Source organism: Pyrus communis, chromosome 5, assembly GCF_963583255.1.
Source record: "Pyrus communis chromosome 5, drPyrComm1.1, whole genome shotgun sequence".
NCBI classification, from domain to species: Eukaryota; Viridiplantae; Streptophyta; class Magnoliopsida; order Rosales; family Rosaceae; genus Pyrus; species Pyrus communis.
The window spans coordinates 7,246,063-7,262,662 of record NC_084807.1 but is presented as its reverse complement, the minus strand read 5'-3'; the positions used below and the strand labels follow the sequence as shown (position 1 = coordinate 7,262,662).

General features: G+C 32.7%; 1 protein-coding gene across 1 annotated transcript; it reads left to right on the top strand.

Annotated features, from left to right (window-relative positions):
- The first annotated feature begins 10,119 nt into the window (after window positions 1–10,119).
- Window positions 10,120–11,164, top strand: LOC137735462 (ethylene-responsive transcription factor ERF034-like). The gene has a single exon (XM_068474889.1). It carries the CDS (start codon window positions 10,196–10,198, stop codon window positions 11,072–11,074), a length of 879 nt encoding a protein of 292 aa, XP_068330990.1. The 5' UTR covers window positions 10,120–10,195; the 3' UTR covers window positions 11,075–11,164.
- The last annotated feature ends 5,436 nt before the right edge of the window (window positions 11,165–16,600 follow it).

The following is a 16,600-nucleotide window of genomic DNA, read 5'->3' as shown; positions in this document are numbered from 1 at the left end:
CATGTAACCATCATCTAAGTATAGAGGATGCAATCACGAGGCTTTATTTTACATTTTTCAGACTTGTACATTAATGATTATGAATTTTATTTGTTTTGAACTCCCTTAAAAATACTATTTATAAGGGTTTGTATAGTTTTAAAAATTCAAACAACAATATATTCATCCTCAATGCGATCACAAGCATTTGCATATATTTTTTTTCATATTTTTGGCACTTGTAAATTAATTATTATAAATTTTTAATGTGTTTGGTATTTTTAAATTACTTGATATGTTTTATGTTTTTTAATATCAGTCTTTGTGTGACATCCCACATCGCCCAGGGGAGTGATCCTTAAATGTATATTCTCATCTCTACCTAGCACGAGGCCTTTTGGGAGCTCACTAGCTTCGGGTTCCGTAGGAACTTCGAAGTTAAGCGAGAAGGGGGCTAGAGCAATCCCATGATGGGTGACCCACTGGGAAGTTGCTCGTGAGTTCCCAAAAACAAAACCGTGAGGGAATGGTAAGCCCAAAGCGGACAATATCGTGCTACGGTGGTGGAGTCGGGCCCGGGAAGTGATCCGCCCCGGGCCGGGATGTGACAATTTGGTATCAGAGCCTAACCCTGGTCGCGTGTGTGCCGACGAGGACGTCGGGCCCCTAAGGGGGGTGGATTGTGACATCCCACATCGCCCAGGGGAGTGATCCTTAAATGTATATTCTCATCCCTACCTAGCACGAGACCTTTTGGGAGCTCACTAGCTTCGGGTTCCGTAGGAACTCCGAAGTTAAGCGAGAAGGGGGCTAGAGCAATCCCATGATGGGTGACCCACTGGGAAGTTGCTCGTGAGTTCCCAAAAACAAAACCGTGAGGGAATGGTAAGCCCATAGCGGACAATATCGTGCTAAGGTGGTGGAGCGGGCCTGGGAAGTGGTCCCCCCCGGGCCGGGATGTGACAATTTGGTATCAGAGCCTAACCCAGGTCGCGTGTGTGCCGACGAGGACGTCGGGCCCCTAAGGGGGGTGGATTGTGACATCCCACATCGCCCAGGGGAGTGATCCTTAAATGTATATTCGCATCTCTACCTAGCACGAGGCCTTTTGGGAGCTCACTGGCTTCGGGTTCCGTAGGAACTCCGAAGTTAAGCGATAAGGGGGCTAGAGCAATCCCATGATGGGTGACCCACTGGGAAGTTGCTCGTGAGTTCCCAAAAACAAAACCGTGAGGGAATGGTAAGCCCAAAGCGGACAATATCGTGCTACGGTGGTGGAGTCGGGCTCGGGAAGTGATCCGCCCCAGGCCGGGATGTGACACTTTGTCTATAGTATACTATAAAAATAAATAAATAAATAAATAAAACTTACATTTTTTAAATTCATATATAATAATAATATAATAATACATATTTAATATACAATATATACATAAACACTTCGGCTATTTTATTTTATAGTAAGTTTTTTTAGTAGTTTAAATTTTAAAATCAACAAAATAATTTTTTTCTTAACTTGTTGAAACGGGTTATCCACGAGTTACTCTCGTGTAAACCTGTTAAGAACTTGTTGTTAGCATGTTCTTATCAACCTGATTAGTTATCGTATTACCCACGAGTCACTCTATATTTAATATTATTATATAAAATAATAATAAATATATATAAAAATGCTAATTCGAGCAATATATATATATATATATATATATATATATATATATATATATGTTAGCAGAGCCCACAAACCACAAGCCTACACGTATTATAAAGCAATATAAAATGTAATCAATTAAATACAACAAAGAAGTCAGAGTCAAACCGAAAAGGTTATCAATTTTCGATTATCAATTAAGAGTTAGAATCCACTTTTATTTGTCACACCAGACGCCCCACACCCCACGTTGCGCTCATGTACCTCCCTTCTCCACTACTCTTTGTCCCATTAAACCCGGATTCATAATTTCATGCAGTTAAGAAAAATTTTTATCACTGAGACTTCAAGCGATTGGAGTGATGCAGACTTTGATTAAAGTAAGATATTTACTAATATAAATATACTGATTTGAAATTTGAAGATTTAGATATTTCTCGTTTATAATAATTTTTTTCTTTTGTACTTTTTATTCATAGTTTCATGCAATTGAAGAGAAATTTTCATATCACGGAAACAATTCAAGTGATCAGAGTGATGCATACTTTGACTATAGTAAGATATTTACTAATTTAAATATCTTGAGTTGGAATTTAAAAATTTAAGTATTTCTCATCTATAATATATTTTTTTTTCTTTTGAACTTTTCAGGGAAAAACTCAAGAATTAATCAAGTAATTGTCACAACAAGAAATGAGCAGCCATAAAAAATCATTAGACGCATAGGCATTGCGGCTATCAAGTTTCATTGTTCATACTTACTATAATTTAATTGTAATCTTGTTTGAGATATAAGATATGACACCTACTAGAAAATAACCATTTGGCTACTTAAAGCACCAAAGAAAAAGAAAAGTTGAACAACTGACTCAGTCTAAAAAATGAGACATTGATAGGTTCTTTGTTAAAGAAAAAGAAGCACAAAATTTGTTCAGTAGTTCTTTTGAGCATCAATACATTCAATACATTGTTCAATTATTTTATTTTTTATTTTTGAATATTGTCTTATAAGAAAGGCCCCTTTTGCAAATGTCGCATAGGTCATTCGAAAATTCAGAAATGACCCTACCTTTAAGTATGGAGAAAGATTTATATGACACAAGTGTATTATTATGATAGCGTTTTATACTAATAATATATATATATATATATATATATATATATATATATATATTACTGACATGTGACGTTATCATGTCAGTGAACATGTGTCATAGTTGATCTCTCAAATATGAATACACGAATCATGCAATTAAACTTAATGATCAATTAGGGCTGATTTGGTGGCTCGATCGTATCTTCCAGTCAAGCAATGTCTCAGAAAGTAAGTTGGTATCTAGAAGACCTGAGCAAGGTTGACATTTACGACAGTGCTTTCCTCGTGTCGTATTTTTTTTCATTTTAAAATCAAATCCCATTTAACTTCATTTGATATTTGAGGAAATTAGATATGGCAAATCTCTACCACGTACAATTGATAGCATGTATCACAACCTACAACCTGTTAGAAAATTTAATTCAAAATGAATTAAATTTTATGTGTATGAAAATTATATTTGATGAATTGTGACTATTTGTGAATAAGTTTGTGACTAGGTGTGTTGAGAGTGAATTACACATCGGAAAAAATATAGATCTTGTATGTGTTAATAAGTAATTGGGTTACTCTCCATACTGTCAATTAGTTTTATAGGGAAATCTTAACTCTCTTTAAGGTGCAACATTTTCCTTTTAATTGAAAAGATGCAGCTATTGATTCTTAAGGAAAAGATAACTATTCTGAAGAGTTCTTGAAGAGTCACTTCTACATTTATATAAAAGGCTCATCATATTGAGTCAAAAGTCAATAAAAAATGTGGAATCATACAAGTTCATGTGAGTCATATCATGCTTAGAGATTAAGTGAATTTTTTAGAGAGTTCAACACAACCATGGTTCACTGCTGGTCATTGTGTCTTGGGAGACAAGCACCAAGCAACTAAGGGCACCGTAGTGGGTAAATTGTCTTAAGAAGAAAGAACCTAATTCTTGACTCGACCATATTTTCAGGTTTTTCTAATCTATTTTCATGTGCATTAGCATTCTGTTTTGTTTATTAGTATGTATTAATTTTTATGTTTACTTGCATGATAATTTATGAATTTTATAAGCGACTAATATAACAAGAAGACCCTACTTTTCCAAAACAATCACATCCACATTGACATACAATAAATCTTATTTTTCTTCTCTAATTCCTTTGGCATACGTTGCCCCATATGTGTTTGCTTGGGTGTAGAGAGAAATTGAGATGTTAGGTTTTATATTTTACTTAAGTGAGGGAATTTCATGAACTAAACTTGGTTCTCGTGAGAGAATAATGGTAATTTCTTTCAAATAAGACGTGGGTGGAATGCATGTTGTGTCCCGAAACAAAATTGTTGGGTCTAAATAAGATCCTTAATGGGAATTAGCTAAAACAATGTTAGTAAATTAGAGAAGAAAAAAAGAAAAAAAAAAAAAAAAAACACTCCAACATTTGTAATCTAGAAACACCACTTCAACAACTTCAAGAGTTCAGCTGTATATACAAAAACACTTTCAAGAGCTCAAACTAAAATGATCCTTAAAATTTGTCTAACTCCTCACTTTGATCATTGAGATTTGAAATCAATAGAAGTTGTACTTGAGATTGTCCACCATCAATCATCTTGGTCCTTTGGTGAGAAATTATGTTAAATAAAGATCAAAATGACAAAATTATCCTTAATATAATAAACAATAGGCCAAAATATTTAACAAAAATTGAAGGTATTTTTATCATTTTATCCTTATTTTATGGATATTTTTCACGAAATGACCAAAATGATTTATTGTGGACAAACTCATGGACCAATTTTATCGATTTCAAATCTCAGAAACCAAAGTGAGGAATTATGCAAATCTCAAAGACCATTTTGATTAAAAAGAAAAAAAATAAATAAAAAAAATAAAAAAAATCTCATTAACCATGTACTTGTCGTGCTCTAATTGATTCGTAATTTTCAATTACAAAGTTAATAGATTTTTATTTTTATTTTTTATTTCTTTATTTTTAACTTTATAGTGTACTGAGTCTGAAGTAGTTTTCTTTAAAGTGTAATACTTTGAGGACTTACATGTGAAAAATTGAAAAATTGTTTGCACCAATTGTATTCAACACGTGATATAAATATAAATTAAAATAGAGCTAGATCCCAATTCCAAAGCATTACTTTAGCAAGCCTCTCAAGGCACCGCAACAATCCGAAACCTTACACGGCAAAAGTAACTTATGCTATGAAATTAAACTACTTGTTTACACTAGAATGACTTCGGAGGGTGGAGATGTGTACCCACCCAAACTAGGGTTTTATTTTTATTTTTATTTTTGTGATTGAATTTGAGGCCATGTTTTCCTTCTCTAGAATGACTTGAAATAATTAAGGAGTAGGTTGCTTCGTCAACTACTGATCAAATCCTAATACGTAGTCTAACTTGTTTAATTTTTTTCGATTCAGGTTAAGTTTTCTTCCTATAGACTATGATTCTTTTCATCATCAATATATATTATCACTTTTCCATTATTTTTTTATTTTAGTATTGATAATAACCAATATGAAACTTTTGGTAATATTTGAGATGAAAAATTGAGGTTCACTAGATTGCATTATTGGAGGTGCCGTTTATAGTGGCAATTTTTCTAGGGTTTGTGACACACTATATGCACGTACCTGTCAATTGGAGTGGACGTGGACAATTAGCAAGTACTACCTCCTCTTGAACGTATGACTCAAACCCCCTTTTTCCTTTTAACTATAAGAGTTGAGTTTTAAGTCACTTTCTGGGTTATGCAAGTTTCGGACTTGAGCCAAAATATGGAAGTTAGACTATTTGTACAATATGAAAATTTGACAATTTAGTCGCATAATAACATGCATGAGGTCCATCCACGTACCTTTGTGACAATAACTTCAAGTATGGGAACACGGTCCCTAAGAATATGTGCACAATGCAATGTTTGTACGTGTACACATATTCCGATTCGGTCAATTTCCAATTAGAGATAAGTGAAACTCAAAAATTTTTCCTTTTAACAATAAGAGTTGAGTTTGAAATCACTTTCTGGGTTATGCAAGTTTCGGACTTGAGCCAAAATATGGAAAGTTAGACTCTTTGTACAATATGAAAATTTGACAATTTAGTCGCATAATAACATGCATGAGGTCCATCCACGTACCTTTGTGACAATAACTTCAAGTATGGGAACATGGTCCCTAAGAATATGTGCACAATGCAATGTTTGTACGTGTATACATGTTCCGATTCGGTCAATTTCCAATCAGAGGTAAGTGAGACTCAAAACTTGTGAAGTTTTTCTTGTCAAATAAGAAATAATATAAACTCTGGAGGATTCCAAATTTCAGTTTCCTTTTCAATTTGGAAATTTTAAATATTTCGTCTGATTTTCTAGATTCAGTTATACTTTTCATAACCGTGATCGTGCTCATTAACTTCGGTCATAGTGTATATTCTTTGTTGTTTTTGTAGCAACAAAACAATGGAAGGATAGATGTGTTGATTTCATTGTTGTCCGGTCGCTTGCGGCATTTGTTCGTACTCTGGACCGGGATCTAATTTTCCTTTACCCCAATGCAACATCTATTATGATATGGTGACGTTCACGTGCCTAGTGTCCCCATTTTGTTGTGTGGTTTCAAGCTGGACGCATGCATCTTCGATGCATTGTTGTTAGTGAGGACTGAAACCTAACCTCTCAATAAAAGTTGGAACATACTTGGTTACTAATGAATTAGTAGAAATTCTTATTCAAAATTGTTCATGATTGGTTTACAAAACTTCGTACTTATCAATAGAGCTCCAACATATTATTCTGTAAAGATAATATATGTCAAAATATCACAAAAAATTAAAGTTGTTTAGTCAAATCAAATATATAGACAGTTTAAAATATTACAGTTGGTTTGACTAAACAAACCGACTATCTATTTAGTATCTGCTACAATTGATTGACAAAACGACATAATTTTTTATTTTTTATTTTTTTTAGAAATGATCTTTACAAAGTGCTTTATAATATGATTGTTCTGATTATAAGTACGAAATTTTATGAGTTAATTACAAAGAGTTTTGAGTAGGAATTCTCACTCATTCTTAAGTAGTCAAGTACTATTCTTAAAAGTTTCAATACCTCTGCAAGAAGAACAATATAATTACCACTACAACTCGTGTTAATAATACAATACTAAATGAAGAAAAACTTACGCGTTAGCATTTTTTTTCTAACACATAGCATTCCTCAATTACAAAAATCGTTAGGATGACAACGTATATGTGCCACGTGCACCATAAGCCATGGATCGGTCAATTTTATTGCTATATATAATAAGAGAGAATTTATTTTTCTCTTACGTAAATTTAAATTCCTTGAAGCCTACGTCTGAACACGTCCCACCTCTCAGAATATGATTTTACTGTTGTTGTTTGGTCCATGCCATGGACCATACCAATACATACAATGATGGTAAACAGGACAACCCCCACCTAAGAAACCTTTACAAAATTAGTAATACTAAGGAGAATTAAATTTTTATGAATGAAGGAAGAGAATTAAAATTTTAAACTAAATTTACAAATCATGTAATATGTCACAAATAGAAAATTAATATGTTGTTCAATACTTAAGTAATAATTCAATTATCAACAATCATACTATGTAATTTACAAAATATAATTTTCATAGTCTCCCTGCATTACCCGAATATCAAAACAAAATTCGGGTAATGCGGGGAGACTATGAAAATTATATAGTATGGTTGTTTATAATTGAATTATTACTTAAGTATATATCAACGTATTTATTTTCTATTTATGACACATTACATGATTTGTAAATTCAATCTAAAAATTTGATTCTCTTAGTATTACTAATTTTGAAAAGGTTTCTTAGGTGGGGGGTTGTCCTGTTTTAGGAAAAACAATTGCGGTATTAATCCAAATTTCTTAATTTAATTTATGAGCTGGTGATTAGACCACAAACAAAGCCAACAACTTAGAGCTAAATTACTCTCTCAATGCTGTCAAAACACAACCAATATGTGAAATTCTTCATCCTAACAATACACGATGGTGCAATCCCTAGTATATGTTGAATGAGTAATGTTAGGAAAACTAAATTTGGTAAACTAAATTTTGTGGAAGTTGATGATTGAGTTATTATTTAAGTGTTAATTAACGTATTTATTGGTGACATATCATTTTGTTTGCAAATTTAGTCTACAAATTTCTTCTCCTAAGCATTACCCATGTCGAATACAGCACCAATTATTAACCAACTTTTTAAATGATGTATCTTATAACATAACACTTGCTTATTAGTTGTAAATAAATGATACTTAGAGTACGCCCAAATATAAGTGAAATCTGAACATGAGAACATATATATAGTAGTTACTTGTTAACGTAACACTAACTGGTGTAGCACATAACATGACAATTGCTTATTAATTATACATAAATTGTATCTAAAGTGCATCAGATATGAGTTAACAAAATTCAAAGTAACATGATGTGAGTCAGTGTCTCTTGTATATTTTAGATTTAATAATACCAAATTAAGCTGCTCATTGTGTGCGGCTTAGCCGAACTCCCCCTTCTTTTAATGTAAAAAATATCGATGTAATAAAAAAAAATAAAAATCAAAGTAACATGATGGCTTTGAATATCTAATGCAAAAATTCGAAGTAAAAAGTTAACTATGTGAAGGAAAAAAAAAATTCTTGAGGAAATATAAGGATAAATTAATTCATCAGATCCCTAAAAATCGTGAAACTTGATCAACGTAAGGTGATTAAGAGATATGTTGATAGCAAATACAACATATTAATTAATCAAGGATTACACGAAACTAATTAAGACAGTGATTAGCACAATTAGTTATGGAGAAAATGCATGAGGTGGTAGTCTCCTAGTATTTGAATAATATTCATGTGTATATGGGCTGCATTTATTGTCTTCATCCCTAAGATCAGATCTTTGTGTGACTACTTTATGGGTTTTTGACACTTCATCATCTGCTTATGCTGTCTTGTATACCAAAGATTCTTAGAATAGTAGCCATATTTCAATCGGTCCATTCATTTAATTTTAAAATTAAATTAATGAAGATCAAACATAATATTAGTTAAAATTAAATTAATAGACCAATTGAAATATGGCTACTATGCTAAGAATCTTTTCTAAGAATCTTTGGTACAATATATCAAACAAGGTTGTAGCAGAGGCCAGAGCAATATGGAGATATAATTGGACCAAGTTGAAGGTAGAATACGTATATGATCAGGCCCTTTATCTAACGGGATCCTCGTTTTTGGATAAAAATGGGGACTAGTTGTAGGGCTTCTCCACGTCGAATTTTAACAATCCGAACCTTCCATTTTGTACGTCTCGATTCATAGATCATTCTTGCAAAAATTCAATCTAATCCGAAACTATTTGCCTATTTGATTATCAAAATGAAATTTCATTGTTTCTTATAAAACAAAGTGTTCGTCAGTTTTTTTTTAACTCAATTAGATATCTCAAATATTTCCGATTTGACTAATATTTTGCAAGGATGATTTATGAGGTCTAACTTGAAAAATAAACGGTTCGGATTGTTGAAGTTCAATGTGGTGTGGGTCCCACAACTAATCCTCATTTTAAAAATGGAGATCGCTTCCCTTAAAGGCCTTCTATATATGACATGAACGAATAAACTTAGAATACTCATAGATTTTTGTCCTATTTTTGCAACTTTTATTCTTTTTCCATTTCTTAATTTTCTTTTAGTTTCATTAAACTAAATGCCAGAAATAAATAAGAACGTGGAAAAAGACAAAAGAAAGTGTTTAAAAATTATTTAATATTTTTGGACATTGATACATGATGTACTCTACTAACTAATATGTTAAGAAACACACCCTAACTCCTAGAAAAATAAAATAAACCTGAAATATATAGGTGGTTTCCTTTCAAATCAATTGGACAAACTAAACAAACCTCTAGTGTGAGAATTATTGAGACCACAGTGAGGCCTACCAAAATCTCAAATAATTTTTTATGTTCTTCACATAAAAAATGAATATGCTTAGTCACCAAAAATATATATATTATTTAAGGTGAAAAAAAAAAAAAGAGAATAAGGAGAAAAAGAAAGACCAAATTTTGTGACCAAAACAAATATATATTTAACATGAAAAAGTGAAAAAGAGCAAAAGATAGACCAAGAAAGGATAAGATGGGAAGATAAAAATCAAATTTACATATCTTAAATAAAAGAAAAGCAAATTGTGGATGCAAAAGATGGTCTCAAAGCGTACCCTGCTAATCCATTCCCATATGCGCTCTCAAAGCATACACCCAAGTCTATTTACCCATATGCTCTCTCTCTCATGCCATTGGACCCCACCATGCTTCTTCATACATATTCTTCTTTTTTTTCTTTTCCTTTATATTTTAATTTCAATTTTTTGTTTTTATAGAGAATCATAAAAGCCCAACACCTCTATGTTTTTATGCACCACTCACATTTGTTTCTGTAAAACTCTGGAGCTAGTTAGGCCCCCTATCATGGCAAACCAAATCAACATAGAGAGTGATGCTCAAGAAAACCTCCTCACCACCACTACCACCTCCTCCTCCTCCTCCTCCTCTTCCTCCTCCTCCACGATAACGAATTCCCATTCATTGGCGGATCATAAAAGCACACGAGTTTCTCTATCAGAGAATTGTACTCCAAAAAAAGGGCAAGAGCCAAACAATGAGAAAGAGCAAGGCAACAACAAGAAGAGGCGGAGGACAACTAGTGATGACAGTAATGGCAAGCACCCGACTTTCCGCGGCGTACGAATGCGCAGTTGGGGAAAATGGGTGTCGGAAATTCGCGAGCCGAGGAAGAAATCAAGAATATGGTTAGGGACATACCAAACAGCTGAAATGGCAGCTAGAGCTCATGATGTGGCAGCTCTAGCCATCAAAGGTGCTTCTGCTTATCTCAATTTCCCTGAACTGGCCCAAGCACTTCCCCAGCCAAACTCAAAGTCTCCAAAGGACATCCAAGCTGCAGCTGCCAAGGCAGCAGCAGAAGCAGCATCTGCTTCTGCTTCTGAGGAAAAGCAGCTTATTTGTGAAGCAGAAACTAAAGAAGCAGAGGCCAAGCTCCCCATGTCAGCAAATTCAACTTTGTCCAATGCTCAAGAATCAAGTAGCACTTGTGCTTCTGCTTCAACAGATTATGATGAGGAGCAATTGTTTGACCTACCAGATCTTGTCATGGATGGGAAAGATGGAAGCGATAATTTTTGCTATTATTCTTCTTCAACTTGGCATTTGTGTGCAGCTGACACTGGATTCAGGCTAGAGGAGCCATTCTTGTGGGAGTATTAGTTAGCTAGTACAGATTAAGGACTGCAATTTTTTCTCTTTTTTTTGTTTATTTTATCAAAAATAAATAATTAAGTTTCAAAATTGGTCACATTCGATCACTGCATTGTCCAAACATAAATAACAGCGTGGATGCATTAATTTGTTAAAAAAAAAAAAAAAAAAAACTTACTAATTAAATTGCCCATGAAACTGTCATGTAGTCTCAATTTACCTTCAAAAATTGTCATATGCAACTCATTTAGTCTCATTTCGTCACATTCAGTGAAAAAAAACATCAAATTCAAACATAATAAATTGTCCAATTTCGTTCTCTTCTTTCATGACTCCAATTTGTTTCATCAAGAAGATCAGTTGCCTAAACTGAAGGGAAGGATGGAGGCAAGACAAAGAGATGTAAGAAGTTAAATGCTCAAAATGCTCTTGAATTTAGAGTTACCTTAGACCAAAAGATGGCAGTTTTAGAAGGTAAAGTAAGACAAAACCAGTTTCAAAAATATAAATCGAGACTAAATGACAGTTTCATAAGGCAATTTAGAGAATAAGCCTTAAAACAATAGTTGTTAGTTTGCTTATAATTGGCCTTGGAAAAGAGAAAAGAGCACAATCTTTCCCCCAGTGTACTATATGAGCAGAATAAACAGTGTTAGATTTCTATTTATATGATTATTTTTCTGAAATTAACTATAAATGGAATTATATTTCCGTCTTGTTATCCAATCTAATTTAAAACTCGGTCAGTAAACACTACATTAGTAATAAAAGAACTATCACGATTTACCTGTTACTTTTCACTAATAGAATTGGATATTTCCTTTAATTCTATACGCAAGGGGATCCAGTCCTAAGTTTTCTTTAGTGAGAGGGTTTCATGGGGTTCAGAGAAGAAGACCATAAAGTTAACCACCTTCCTAGATTTTAAGCAATTTTATGTTAAATGACTTTTAAAAGCTACCCACTTTCAAAGGTTTATACTACCCTTCTTTCTTTTTCCTTTTTTCATTTTTCTTTTTCTTTCATTTTTCAATTTCTCTCTCTCGGAAATGTACTTGGAGAATGAAGTACTTGATGTACTAATGATGTTTTTATAATTACTTTTCCTTTAGGAAATTATTATTGACATTCTAAAAATCTTATTTTACATTCTAAATTTTGTATAATTAGAAGGAAAAATACATTTGTGAGGAGTGTAGAATAAGATTTTTTGAGTGCTAATAACAATGCACTTCCTTTATTGTCTTCATTTATGTAAGTATCGGGTATTAGGATCATTGTGGAAATCTTTTTTAGCTAATTAGAAACTACCCACTACCATTTTTAGCTGAACTTAGAGGGTCGCCTAATGTTCCAATGTCAAGAATAGAGTGATTTCCTAAATTATTCGTGTAAAATAATAAGAAAAATTACGAGCAACGCATAAAATTAATGATAATATATTATTAATTATTACTCACAATAAAAGTTCAACTCTTGTTCTCTCGTCTTCAAATCTTAGAAACTACCCACGACCATTTTTAGCTAAATTTATAGGGTCACTTAATATTCGAATGTCAAGGATACAGTGATATTTCTTGAATTTTATGCTTATATAATAATAAGCAAAATTACAAGCAATGCATAGAACTAGTAATAAAATATTTTTGTTATTCATAATAAAAGTTCGACTCTTATTCTCTCGTCTTCAAATCTTAGATCTACCATGAAAAACTTGAAGAAAAATATGATTCTACAAAATTATCTAATGAACTGAAGTGAAAGATTCGTGGGAGGTTCAAGTAGTGTCAAAGTTGAAGATGGACAATCTCTATTTCTTTTCATTTTTATATATGCATGCCACTAAACAACAAATATTTGTTGAGCCAAAAATTATGCATAGTTATTACCCGAAAAGAAAATTCATAAATAGTTAGACCATGTGAGTGTATGTAGCAAACACTTCAAGATTCCATTAGAAGTGATCTGCCCAAATATTTTCAATACAACGGTGTGTTTATACTAAGGGATCAGAGATTTGGAACAAGTCATACAATGAACTAGCAAAATAATGAGTATCGAATTTCCCATTTATCAGAGTTGATCAAAGTTATAACCTCTAACTTGCAAGTGAAGAAAAATAATATTAGACAGTAACGTCAGGTGGCTTGATGTTGATATGATTAAGAAAATGAAATGAATTAATGTGGAGTCCAAAGAATGTAAACAACCACGTAGGGTGCTCAAACTAGGTGACAATACCAAGTAATTAAAGAAATAGTTAGGTGCGTGTGTGTGTGTGTGTGTGTGTGTGTGTGTGTGTAGAATTAGGGTGTAAATTAATTTAGTGGGGAAACCCTAAAAGGGCCCCAGTGCTTCCATTAGACTTAAATGAAATTTAAAACCCAGTGTATTAGTGGTTATCTTGTTCATAGTATTCATTATTATCTCCACCTTCGTTATTTGCCACACTTCATTTGCCCATTGGCCTAAATTCAAGAAAATAAAGAAAATTGTCATGTCTTGCATACAATGCCAACTGGAAAGCTTTATGTTAAAAAATGACTCACGAGTCTCTAATCATTGAGCTCCTATTACTTTCCTCTAAACAAATAATTAACGACTAGCTAAACACAGCGGCGTGAGACAAAACTAATGACATAAAATCCCTTCTCTCTATTTTTAGAGAAATTTTTACGTATATTTGGAACGCTATCACATCAAGTATTACTTGTTAGAGAATAAATTCGTGTAAAAAATATAACAAAATAATATATAATTTATATGTAGAAGATTCGACTCCTAATATCATCAAGATTTTTTTATGATGACCATATTAAGCTTAAAAATTTATCATTACTTTTTTTGTTATAATTAAGGTTCTAAAATCTGGTAGGCGCTAGTCAGGCGGCAAGCTGCGGCCTAGCGCCTAGACGGATTTAAATAAATCTATTATATTTCGTGTAGATAAGTGTCTTTATACTTAAAATATATATAATTTCATCATAAACTACAAAATAAAATGACATATATATTATGAAGTATTGGAATATAAGGAAAAACATGGGGAACAAGCATATAATGTGTGTTCATTTAAGTATTCAATAAGTCTCTTACAATTTATTAAAATAAAATAAAATACAAAATGAAAGTTATCTATTTTTTGTCTAAGTGAGTTGCAACCTAAACGGATGCCTAGGTGGGTCTGGGCAGGTTAGGAGGGTGCCTAGGCGGTCTAGGATGGCGCCTCAGCAGGTTTAGGCGCCCTTTCTTAATGTTCAAACACCTAGGCATTAATCGGGACCGTAGCCAACCGCCTAGCGCCTAGGCTGTTCCAGGAAGAAATTTTTAGAACAGTGGTTATAATATAACTGAGTAACAAGGTTGATTATCACATTTTTAACATATATAAATACAAAATAAATATATTTTGCGATGCTCTTTGGATGTTATGAGTAATCATGCGTCGCGGTGAGAGCGTTAAACCAAATGATATTGACTAGTGCTTGCCAGTAGTGACAAATTTTTTATTACAAAAGATGGATGATTGGAATTTTTTTTTTTTTTTTTTTGTGTTTTCCCCTCACAAACGGGATAATCCACCCTCTCACTTATAAGAGTGAAGAGGAATATCAGTCATTCATGTGGTTTAAATTTTCTTTTGACAAGAATTAAATCTAAAATCTTTCACTTACAAGTAAAGAAAAATATCATTAAATCATAATACTAAGTCGCAGATGAATGATTGGATTTAGATTTGTGAAAGTCCATCAGGATTAAGTCAGGGTAACAGCGGCTTTAATCATGTTGATGCTTCGTTTGCCATCAGAATGAAAGACATATCTAAACTCTAGTGCCAAATAATTGGTGTCTACAAAGTCACTAAGATGTTAAGATTGGTGATTTTAAATAATGATGCTGAAATAATTGTCCTTCGCAATCACACTCACACTAAATCAACTTAAGTGGTACCACTAATGCTCAAATATTATTTACACCTATTTAGGTTACAAAGCTTCTCAAATATTTTTATTTTTATTACCCTCATTTGTTTTATTGCTTATTGCTCAACCACACATTCTAATTTTAATATCCAAACTATGAGGAAAGAATTTTACACAAGGGTAAAATAGTTATGGTGTTCCTGTGACAAATGAGAGAATTGATAGGTAAAACCTTGTCATACTGATTACTGGTGTGGTGTGAATAAAAACCCCTCCATTGTCTAAGTTAGACTCTAAAGAATAGTAAAATCCGAAAGCTATGGGTTTCTTGGAAGAGGAACATTTACGTTTCCATGGTTGGTCATTATGTCTTTATGTAGTAGGAAATATGAACTTGAAAATGATTCATTACGGCACACGTGACGCTCCTTAATTGGTTTGTTTGAAACTCTCACTATCTCTCGCGTTTGGTCAGTGAACGTTTAACTTATGGATACATTGATAAAGGTCACCAATTAAGAGTGCCGTTTAAGAAAATATCTTTGTTGCATTGGATTCATGGTATATCTCGGCCATATAGGGATTGTAATCCCATTAGTAGACGAAATACATAAAAGAAATTACTCATAAATATTGATAATTCATGTTTTTATTTTTTTTTCAAAATTCATAATGCTATTTAAGATTTTTTATTTTTTATTTTTTACTTTAGTAACTTCTATTTTCTCAATTCTAACTCTTTCTTAAAATATACTTTTAAAGGACATTAAGTTGGGGAAACACTTAGATCTTCTGGTTCTTAAATTATGGCTTATTTGAAAGTTATTTTAAAATGATTGAAAGTGTTTTTGGTGAAAATATTTTTGAGTTCCAAAAGCACTGGAAGTGCTTCATGCAAGAAGCACTAGTAGCACTTTAAGTGTTTTTTCAGGATTTACTTTTTACTAAGGATTGGTTCTATAAGCACTCTCATCAAAATCACTTTCAGTCATTTTGAAAGCACTTCTAAACGAGCCTTTAAAAGTTTGAAATTATTATTAATTTTGCACTCAAACAAAAAACATTATTCATGAGGGTTTGGAGGGTTTTAAAAATCCAAACGACAACGTAATCATCTTCCAAGCATAGAGGATGCAAAGCGTTTGTATATTTTTTTCACATTGGTACATTAATTATTATGGATTTGTGCATGAGGGTTTGAAGGGTTTTAAAAATCTAAATGACGATGTGCCCATCAATCAAAGCGTAGAGGATGTGATCACGGAGTCATGCTCTCCTAAGGTCCTTATTTTAAGGACTTGTGAAGACCAAATGCATATTAGCCACAAGATTATATTAGTTAGACCAAAAGGCTCAAAATATTTGACTACTTAATAAAGCAAAACAAAAAAAATGAGTTTTCTACTGGTTTATGGATTTTAAGTTGGTTTTGCTTTATTAAGTTGTCAAATATTTTGAGTATTTGGATCTAAACTAATATAATTTTATGGCTAATATGCATTTGGTTCTCACAAGTCCTCAAAATAAAGACCTTAGGAGAGCAGGGCTGTCACGATCACAAGTATTTGCATATTTTTCACACTTGTAATTAATTAGTAGGAAATTTTTTTAT